Source organism: Oryzias melastigma, linkage group LG8 (genome assembly GCF_002922805.2).
Source record: "Oryzias melastigma strain HK-1 linkage group LG8, ASM292280v2, whole genome shotgun sequence".
NCBI lineage: Eukaryota > Metazoa > Chordata > Actinopteri > Beloniformes > Adrianichthyidae > Oryzias > Oryzias melastigma.
Genome location: NC_050519.1, coordinates 19,484,514 through 19,494,533, shown reverse-complemented (window position 1 = coordinate 19,494,533; position 10,020 = coordinate 19,484,514). Strand labels below are relative to the sequence as shown.

The following is a 10,020-nucleotide window of genomic DNA, read 5'->3' as shown; positions in this document are numbered from 1 at the left end:
ACCCACAATGCTTCGCCCTACTGCACCGAAGTCCTAAAGATATGTATTTAATTATATAGTGCCACACCGATGGAATTTGCCATTAAAGTTTGACACTTTGACGTTATTTCATAATGTATTATGAACATTGTTGAAAACAAAGTAATGTTGCCAACATGATACCCATAACCGAGAGTACTTTCGCACTGTGTCTATAGCGGTGTGAGCCCAGTTGCAAGGTATGCCTTAAACTGATGAGTAAGGAAAATAACGATGCGGGGTGACGCCCGTATCCTCGTTTACAATACGAGAGGAATTTTTGACGGGGCACAGGCCTGCCTGCTGAGGTGACTTGCTTACTTCGCGAGATGCCTCGTAGGACTAGGGCCTCCCCCATCCCCACAGATTGTTGAAGTAAAACTATATAATCATGGGAAGGAGCAAGTTTCTGGATATATTTATCCAACAAAGTGGTGTGGCACACAATATAAAAGAATGCTACATAACATAGAATAAGAGTCATATTTAAATACGTTTACGTAATTAAATTATTCAAAATTAGCTTTAAATGAAAACATTTAGAAAACAACAAATAACTATTTTAATATATGTGGCATTAAAATAGCCATTAATAAGAAAATTTAAATATGTTTTGGCATATTTATTTATTTCATGGTAGGGTGGAAGGAACAAATTGAAATAAAAATGTTGAATATTCATTTATTAAATGAAGGTGTCATTCATTATTTATAATTGAAAATAAATACAATTGTAATTCATTAAATACAAGTTTTAATATATATATATATATATATATATATTAGCATTAAAATATTAAAATAGCCATTGTTTTGGTTGTGTCATTGATTGACTTTCTTTTAACTGGTTTGTAATGTGTCAGAATTGAAATTAGGAAAAAACAAAGAGCCTGTGGACTGCTATCGTGTAACATATTTTCCTTATAAAAGGAAACTTGAATTAAAGCCATTAAAAAAAGAAAATGATGACATGAGAGATGTAAAGCGATTAAAGCCCGCACAAATTCTGTGAGGGCTCCGAACTCAATTTCCCATGATGCACTGCGCTCAGAACAGCTCAGATGTGCACAGTAGCTGCCTCTCACAGCTCCCTCGCATCGGAACCTGTCGGACAGGACTAATGGCAGCAGCTCTGTCCCGCGCCCTCAAACTGCCCGGTAGGATGATACTGAACTCTAACGGAACCTCAGCAGAGCGGTCCGGTTATGAGATCAAACAACAGACGCTTCTAACACATGTTGTTGTTATTGATTCAATCTGTGCAATCAGCGTATGTAACTGCCTCGCGACGCTAAAACACCGTGAACATATGCGACATCAGTCTAGTGTGAGGGTGAGTGTCTCGCGGGGGGGTTGCAGGTCAGTCGGTCATCCTCTAAGCGGCATCCTGTGTTGTGGTCAGCGCGTGAGCTAGCGGCTAACCGACATCTGAAACCGGGAGGAGCCGCGCACCTGCAGCACCGGCGCGCGCGTGAAGATCAGGAGCAGAACCCAGCAGGCCTTAAAAACGACATTTCTGTCATTGTAAATTGTAAATAATGTCTATTGTTATTAATGACTTTAATGTTATAATACATGTTTATTACACTGTAAGAGCGTTTACTTCAAAGGTTTACATCATTGAATCAGTTCATTATAAATTTAGTAAACATGTGACCTATTTGGACTAATCCATGTGGGTTTTTGTCATATTTTGCATCATAAAGAATACTAACAATAAAACTATATTAGTTACAGTACAAATGTATGCTCCCCTCCCTCCTCTGGGGGTATTATCTCTGCCCACAAACTGTAAGATGAGGTGAACTCATTCTGTGGTCGTTTCTGTGTCTCTGCAGGGAAGAAGGGCTCTGAACTGGGTGAGTACGACCCCCTCACCCAAGCGGACAGTGAAGATGAGAGCGAAGAGGACGACCTGGTGCTGAACTACCCCCGGAATGGCCTCAACAGGGACAGCTGCCTGGCGTCGGGCTCCACGAGCCTGCGTGGAGGCAGATCTCGCCGGATCGTGGGCGCCACTGACGACGTGCAGGAGGAGGATGAGGAAGACGAGTGGACGGAGAGGCTCCCCAAGAGGCAGGACAGAGACCATGTCAAGGCCTCCCAGCACTGGAGCCACAGGGACTCGGGTCGGGAGAAGATGGGGGAGGACAGAGGGTCGGCGGGGGGGTCGGCGTCAGGCATTCGGGGCACTGACGACAAAAGAGGGAGGGGCAAGAACGCTGTCCGGAGCGCGTTTTTCCTGGTGCCTCTGTTCTGCGCCATGATGCTGGTGCTGCTGTGTGCGTTCCTGATCCCCTGCCAGAAGCGGGAGCTGCAGAAAAAGCTTCAGTGGGAGAAAGCGCTGGGGGATGCAGGAGGTGAGGGGGTTTCTCTCATCACAGATGTTTGCATTTCTCTGAGTGTCTCTAAGAAACATAAATACTCATTAAGAGCTCACTTTGCTGGCGATGACGGTAATTACTGAGACTTCCTGTTGTCAAGGCAACAGCAGCCTTTCATTTGACATAGGATCCTTCAGAAAGCCATTCAGGATTCAGTTCAGCTTGAATTTCTCTGTCATCAAAAACCCAAAGCATTGTTCCAAAATTCTCTCACTTTTCTGCACAGGCGTCACCTCCCCGCCACTGGCGTTATGGGATGTCGATGGAGATTCAATGCAGGATGTGCTGCTGGGTGTGACGTCCAGATCCAATGACACGCGCTCAACTCCAGGAAACAAAGGTGAACTCTGTGAAAGATCGGAGCCGATCAAACCTGACGTGCTTCTCTTCTGGGAATGGTGGTTCTCATGAGAGAAGGAGGTGTCAGGTGCAGAGCGTATGAGGGTGTTCAGCACAAGTTGCACAAGATGACGCTTGTTCCACAGCCTCATATGAGTTATAGTTTTTAAAACACCAATTAGTTTGTATTTTTAACATATTTGAATGATACGTAAAAACTCAATCACACTTTCAATGATTTAAGCATTCTTGGTATCAAAACATTCAGCTCGTTCGGCACATTACTGCTTGTATTTTTTATTTTCATAAACTTTTTGAAATATTGAGCAAAATAAATGAATGAGAAAGTTGTCAAAATATTAAGTAGATTAGGAACAATATATTCATGGGCTATGTTGTCATGTTTTATATCAATTAAAAAAAACATTGGAGTTTGCCTGATATTTAAGCAACGTGCTAACGTTTTTGGCCAGCACTTGGATTTTATAGGCTAATTTAGAGGTTAGCTTCTATTTTAGCAACAGGCTAATGTTTTTGACCAATTTAGTTTACTGAGGAACTTTAAGCTACTCGGAGTTTAGCTAGTACTTAAGCAACAAGCTAGCTTTCTTTCTCATTTGGCATCTACGAAGTTTTTTGGGCTAATTTGGAGTCTAGCTCATATTTAAGCAACACACTAAATATTTTTCTCAACATTGACATAGAGTATATTAGGGATTTTTTAAAGTAATTTCACTACAAATTTTTCAGAAATGTAGGTCAACTTGGCGCTCTTTAATGGTACTTTAATAAAATTAACATTTTGCAAATAGCTTTTGCATTTTCAGCAAATCCCTTCAGCAATTAAAGTAAATTCTGTCACCATTTTCAGCAAAAAGCTTCAAAAGCTTCAGCAACTACTTTCAGCAAAAATCATTCACTCTAGCATTATTGCAAGGAATTCAACATTTCTAGTTTATGTTTGAGATCATATTGTGGATTTAAAAAAAAGGTTAGAAATATGATTAAGATCAGAAAATACACAAAACAGTGTTTTTATCTTTGCCGGTGTTCTGGTTGTGTTGCATGAATTTGCTCCTCTCTGCAGTTTTCAGCGTGGTGGCCGTGTCTGCAGTCGGCGGTCAGGAGCTGTGGAGGAAGTCCATGCGGGAATCCGTCATGTGGATCCAGTGCGGGCTGCAGTTCAGCGGCCAGCCGTCATGGCCGGTGTGCTTACTCGTGGGAAAGTCCATCATCATGGCGGTCAACGGCACGTCGGGTGAGAAGAACCCCAAATCAGACTATGCTTTTTGTCACAGAAAATTATAAATTGATTAAATAAATTAAGCTCAGAATGTCCACTTTTAGATTATTATTTTTTTATAAACCTTTTTCAGATTTCCTGCCTATAACAGGAATATAATTTAGCTTTTTGAACTAAAGTGGGTTTAAGATGACGGAGCTTAGGTTTAAGAGCATGAAACAGACTATAAACCTGCGATGAAAGGGTGGAAATCCCTACATTATATGATACTTTGGACGGTAAAATGAAACTCAATTTGTTTTGGCTGCGTAGGAAAGAAGCTGTGGTCGGTACCGCTGAAGAACATTGAATCTCAGGCAGTGCTGCTGCCGGACCTTCAGGGGGACTCGGTCCCGGATCTGCTTGTGGCCACCCTGCCCACAGATGAGGTTTGTCTCTGGTCATACAAGAACAGCCAGTCCGCCAGTACATTTCCACAGCAGCGGGACTCTGAAAACGTCACTAAAATGGACTTAAATAGGTTCTGCTGTGACCAAACGGGAGAGAAATTGCCATTAATGACGCTCACGTGTGTCTATTTAATTTAAATTAGATTTATTTAAATGTAAACTCATTACTGTTGGTTTTTAGTGGCAATAGTATCCTTCAGAGGTTTTGTATTCAAATAAACAGACACAGTTTTGGCCACTACATTTACCAAACAGTTTAATTATCAGAGTCAATCTGAAGTTTTGATGCGTTCACCAGCTTCCCCACTTCAACTGATTTATATGCGCAGACAAAAGTGTAATTTGATCATAAGCTGACAGTTTGCATTTCTGAATTTTATTTTGTATTTCTCATATTTGCATTGCAGGCTTTGGATCTGTCTCTGACTTTAATCTCCGGCTTCACCGGAGCGAAGCTCGGACATCCCGTCCCCTTCAACCTGACAGGACAGGGAAAACTGATCGGCCCGTTGCTGCACGAAACCCAACAAGGAGCCTACTGCATCCTGTTTGGAATCGGTAAGGAGAAGCATCACTACAGATCAGTCACAGAATCTGGCTTTAACCCTGGAAAAAAAATTATCCTTCAGGAAACGTTCAGGCCATCTTCTTGCGGGACCTCTACGTCCGAGCCACTAGAGAAATGCCGCTGACGCAGAAACTTAGGAGGAGGGACCCAAAATGGGAGGGGTTTAGGAAAAACAACTCTTCCTCTCTCATACACATTTACAGGTATTCCTCAACAAACACTTTAATGATGTTTAAATGTTACATTTACGTGAGGCTTGTTGTCCAATCTGACCTCATTCATGAAGCTTTTTTTTGGTGTAACATGACTGACTTACTCACATATTATGTTATTTTTCAAACGTATTTAGCTAATTCGCTCTGTAAAAATTCTGATTTAAGAGAAAACTCTTTACTTTGTGAAGAGTTGTATATTTTTTAGAGGAAAAAGTGCATAAACACATGAAAAAGGTGAAATATTTATCATTTTTATTAACTGCTGCAACACTATCGTACATGTTGATTTGTTAATATTGATTGGTTGATTTTCTTTATTTCAAGCATGAATTGTGAAGAATACAGGACAAGACACACATTTTTGAAAATAACGTACTATGTGATTGCTTATCTTAAGAAGTGCATAAGTAAAACTAAATTGCCAAATTAAAAACACAGAAAATAGATTTATTATAAAAAAGTTTGGTTGCAGGATAAACTAAATCCTGCATATTCTGCATATTTACCATCTAAAAGATAGTAATCTTTATTGATCTCTGATGCTACGTTTTCCCTTTTCTCCAGTGGATCTGAGAGCGTGGAGTTCTTGCTCCCTCTTCTGGCTGGTTTTGGTAACAGCCGCTACAGTTTGGACACGGTTTCCAACCTGAACTCCTCCAGGAGTGACTGGGTGTTGGTGTATGGAGCCAGCAAGCTGTCTGTGCTCAGGCAGAAAGATCTGCACAAAGAATGGACCTTCAGCTCGCCTCCAATCCACAGGTACGGCTCTGCGTCAGTGTGTGCTGATCCTGTTTTGCTCCCAAAAAAGTTTCTGAAAGAAGGATTTTTCCTGTCACAGTCAGCCAGCTGTGGGACACTTCAATGATGATGGAGTCCTGGATCTTTTCATTCAGCATTCAGCAAATGGCGTCATGAAGGTACGTTTTTCGTTTTAATGGGGGACAAATACTGTTTGTCTGGAATCGATTGTCCCAAAACTCCTTTTTGTCTCTTAGACGCTCATCGTTAATGGTTCGAATGGTCACCTCCTGTGGACAGCAGAGTTTGTTTGTCCCCGTCTCGTTTTGGACATGTCTGTGGTCGCCACCTCAACGGGCCAATCAGCTTTCTTGTTCTGGGCCAGCGAGCCAATCACAGGGCAGAGAAATGCTACAGTAAGTCTGTTCTGACTAATCATTGAGGCAGAATCAGCATCACGTCAGCCGACTTTCAAATGTTCTGAATTCATGTTCCTTCTACTGTCCAGACGACACCCGGGGTCTCTGGCGCGGAGCCGCTCATCCGGAAGCTTTTCCTGATGCATCCTGCTTATCCCACCGTCCTGCTGGAGCTCAGCTCCACCACAGACACAGCCGTCACGTCTGCAGGTGAGAATAACCTACAAGAGACACGGTTTTAATACACCAGACAAAAACAGCTCAATGTGACCTTAAAGTACTTAAAGATTCAATTTCATGCAGTTCTTAAAATACCTAAAGACAAATGTATTTTCGGAGAAGCTGTATGATTCCGTATGACACAACTTATAATGAGCTGTGAAGCTGTGGGCTTTCGGACACTTCATACTAAGAAGCCCATTTATTTTTTTAAAAAGTGTTTCCATTACAGTTTTGGGAAAAATGTCTCAGTTGCTCAGTTCTGAGTTTTGTTTACAAAATGTCTTCTCTCCCTAACAAACAAAGCATTTGTTTCTATTTGGAAGAAATAAACTGCATCCACTGCTGCCCAATTAAATTTGAACCTTTTTATACAGTATAACTGGGAACCATTTAGAATGGAAACAATATCATTAGAATCTGAAATCATAATCAGAAACATGGGATGATTTTTAATTTTATGAATATTTTTATTGTCAATACATAATTTTAAAGCAAAAAAAAAAGAAAGAACATCCACTGACCACTTTCTCTGACAGTGAGTTACCAGCAGCATCAGAAAGACGTCACCTACTTCACCGTGTCCTCTCGGCCCACGCCGGACTCTGAACCCAGCGCCCAGATCCTCAAGAGCATGAGCCTGAAAGCCGCCATCACCAACAGCAGGATTGTCCGTTTGGGGAGCAGCACCAAGACGGGGGCAGCTGTTAAACCTGGAGCCTTTGAGGTCAACACTTTCTTTAGGAGATTGTCCTTCAAGCTTTAGGTGAGACAGAATCGTTTAGGTTATAACGCTGTTGTTTGAGGTTTATTAACTGGAGAGAACGTTTCTTTGTGCAGCGATGGGAGCTGTTTTAACACTACGAAATCCAGAGCTGAACAAGTGTGAGGAATCATGGACAAAAAGGACAGAAGTTGTGACCAACTGCACTACGAGGACACTCCAACGAATATGAAGCTACTGACATCCTGTTATGGTCACTATGCTTGCTTTTTTTAAAACTTTATTTTATGTTTGTAAACTGTAATTGTTTCTTTAGTAAGCAGTAGTAACACTTTAATATTACTTTAACTTTTACAGTACTTAGAGACACTAAAGCACAACAATAATAGTCCAAGATCAAGGGAATGAATTGCAGTTTTGCATATCTCTCTTCCAGTGTATGTCAAATCTTCTTACAGGTACTGATTGTTTTATTTCTGTTCAAAGTGTGTAAATATTTAATGCTGTACAGTATTTATTGCCTTTATGCGTTTTTATGTTGAATTTGATCATGTATATGATTCTTCATTGTTTACTATGAGCTGGAACGGAACATAAAAAGAAAGTCCAAAGCATTTTATTTTGTTTCTATTACATGTTTACCAGGGGTGTAAACTATTAACTTGATTGTTTAATCAGTTTGTGTTTATACATCAAACTAGATTGATCGATGTTAATCCGATTGACCTATACTAATATAAAATAGTTTTAAAATGAAATAAAACATTTATATCAATACTGGAAAATACCATTTAGATTGAAACATGGTAGGTTTATTTTATTATAAAAACCAAATTGCAGTGATGGCAGTAAAATATGATCAACTCCAATATGTGGAAACACTAGCAAAGACGTGACCATACAGTGCGGTATAATGTTCAAATAATGTTCTGTTTGGAAACTAAAATGTTAGTGAATTTGCCATGAATTCATGTTTGTTTATACATAGGTTCTATTTAATTTACTCTTGATTATTTTGCAAGAAATACGAGAAATCTGGAAAACTTCAACCTGCACTGGTCGGTACCAGGTATTTATCTCTGAGTCAGACTGGTTGAATATTTGGGTAAAGATGTCCTGGATTAATTTAGATTACTGAACCAGATTGTTCAACATGAACTAAAATTGACTATGAATCGAATCGTTGTTTTAAATTCATTGTCATTAGCTCTGATGTTTATATTTAGGAGGGTGCTGTGTGGCTTTAAGGCCGCTGGGTGTCGCTGTTTCTCCCTGAAAAGCCCCAGAGTTCCGCATCGCTGCCGCTTGACAGCCAGTAAACATGGCGTCGGCTCTGTTTGGTCGCCTCGTCCGGCTGTCAGCCCGCGCCTCGCCGCTGGGCCCTTCCAGCGCGCCGGGGAGGACCGTGACTCCTTCCCGGTCAGCCGTGTGCTCATCCAGCGGGGCGATTCTGCCCAAACCCAAGAAGGTGAGTGCGTGGTGACCGGGTAAGCACTCAGGACTGCGGCAGCAGCAGCAGAGACGCCGACCCGGAGCGGCCGGCTGACTGTACTAACGTAGCTGTCTCTGTGGTGGGGAGCAGACCGCGTTCGGCCTCATGCGGATCGCTCTGGTAGTGGTGCCCTTCTTATATGTGGGGACTCAGATCAGCAAGAACTTTGCCGCTCTGCTCGAGGAACACGACATCTTTGTACCGGAGGACGACGACGATGACGACTGAGGGGCCCCGGGGGTTCCTGCTCTCAGGTAACCCAGAGATCCATGACTTACAAAAATACAAGACGTCAAAGCATTCCAGTAAACATCTTATTTGACGTCAGTCCGTGGAAACATTTGTAAAAATGTTGAATCTAAAATTAAATGTTACTGCTTCAGCATGTTCTGAAGCTCCCTAAATAGAAGAGGACCACTGGGACTTGTGTTCTTGTCCTAATATGTTGCTCTTTCAGACATTTATGCCACCTCTCATATTTCCCTCTACAGATTGTCCTGTTTCACCACTGGAGAGTGTTCCTGAACACGAGCAGATCCAGACCTTCCGAGGATTCCTGCTGCTGCAGTTTCAAACTCTGTCTGAACCGGCTTTAGGGTCATGTTCTCCACAGAACTGGGGCTGTCACAACTTGTTTCTACTGTACTGTACTTGCATGCACTACTTTGGTTCGAATAAAGGGAAATAACACTTGTAACTTGGTGCAGTCAGTGGATCACGATGCAGACGGGTATTGGTATTTACACAATATCAGAAAGCACCTGATCAGTTCCTGAATCCTCTATCTAAGGGATACATTTAGATTCCATTCTGATCATATTTTGATCTATTTTAAAAGCACTCTGTTTTTTTTATTATAATTATGCTGTTTTTAGGCTACAAAAAACTCATCCGTTTTCTATTACATAGTTTCTGCAAAGTGGCACTAGTTTACAATTCAGCTCTGAATCGGAGGCGGGACTGTTGGCACAGAAAAACCCAATCCCCGGTTTCCCTCCCCAAGCTTTCAGTTTACACACTCTCCTGCATAATAAATACGTTTTTTTTTTTAAACATCATATTTTTGTCTGCACCCCATTCACAACAATTTGGCTAAATAAAAGCTCTGTATTGTATTTTAAGCTTAACTTTCTTGAAATATGTCCTCATCGTAAGAAAAATGCCTCAGTTATATGTTAGAAACATGATTTTTGTCGGAGTGGGTCTTTAAGGT

The 10,020-nt window shown here is 41.3% G+C and overlaps 2 protein-coding genes and 1 non-coding gene across 3 annotated transcripts; all 3 read left to right on the top strand.

The window, feature by feature from the left end:
• The first annotated feature begins 220 nt into the window (after positions 1 to 220).
• LOC112147018 lies at positions 221 to 374 on the top strand. Its single transcript, XR_002919363.1, has one exon. It is a non-coding gene; the product is annotated as a U12 minor spliceosomal RNA (small nuclear RNA).
• A 695-nt stretch (positions 375 to 1,069) lies between these two features.
• On the top strand, positions 1,070 to 7,929 carry fam234b (family with sequence similarity 234 member B). The gene is made up of 13 exons (XM_024273125.1): positions 1,070 to 1,174; positions 1,856 to 2,377; positions 2,628 to 2,741; positions 3,828 to 3,998; positions 4,296 to 4,411; positions 4,840 to 4,990; positions 5,062 to 5,203; positions 5,780 to 5,974; positions 6,054 to 6,132; positions 6,211 to 6,369; positions 6,462 to 6,582; positions 7,131 to 7,357; positions 7,432 to 7,929. The coding sequence occupies exons 1-12, from the start codon at positions 1,138 to 1,140 to the stop codon at positions 7,355 to 7,357; spliced, it is 2,034 nt and encodes a 677-aa protein (XP_024128893.1). The 5' UTR covers positions 1,070 to 1,137; the 3' UTR covers positions 7,432 to 7,929.
• Positions 7,930 to 8,587: 658 nt separating this feature from the next.
• On the top strand, positions 8,588 to 9,504 carry LOC112146929 (essential MCU regulator, mitochondrial). The gene is made up of 3 exons (XM_024273005.2): positions 8,588 to 8,783; positions 8,898 to 9,061; positions 9,299 to 9,504. Exons 1-2 carry the CDS (start codon positions 8,637 to 8,639, stop codon positions 9,033 to 9,035), a joined length of 285 nt encoding a protein of 94 aa, XP_024128773.1. The 5' UTR covers positions 8,588 to 8,636; the 3' UTR covers positions 9,036 to 9,061; positions 9,299 to 9,504.
• The last annotated feature ends 516 nt before the right edge of the window (positions 9,505 to 10,020 follow it).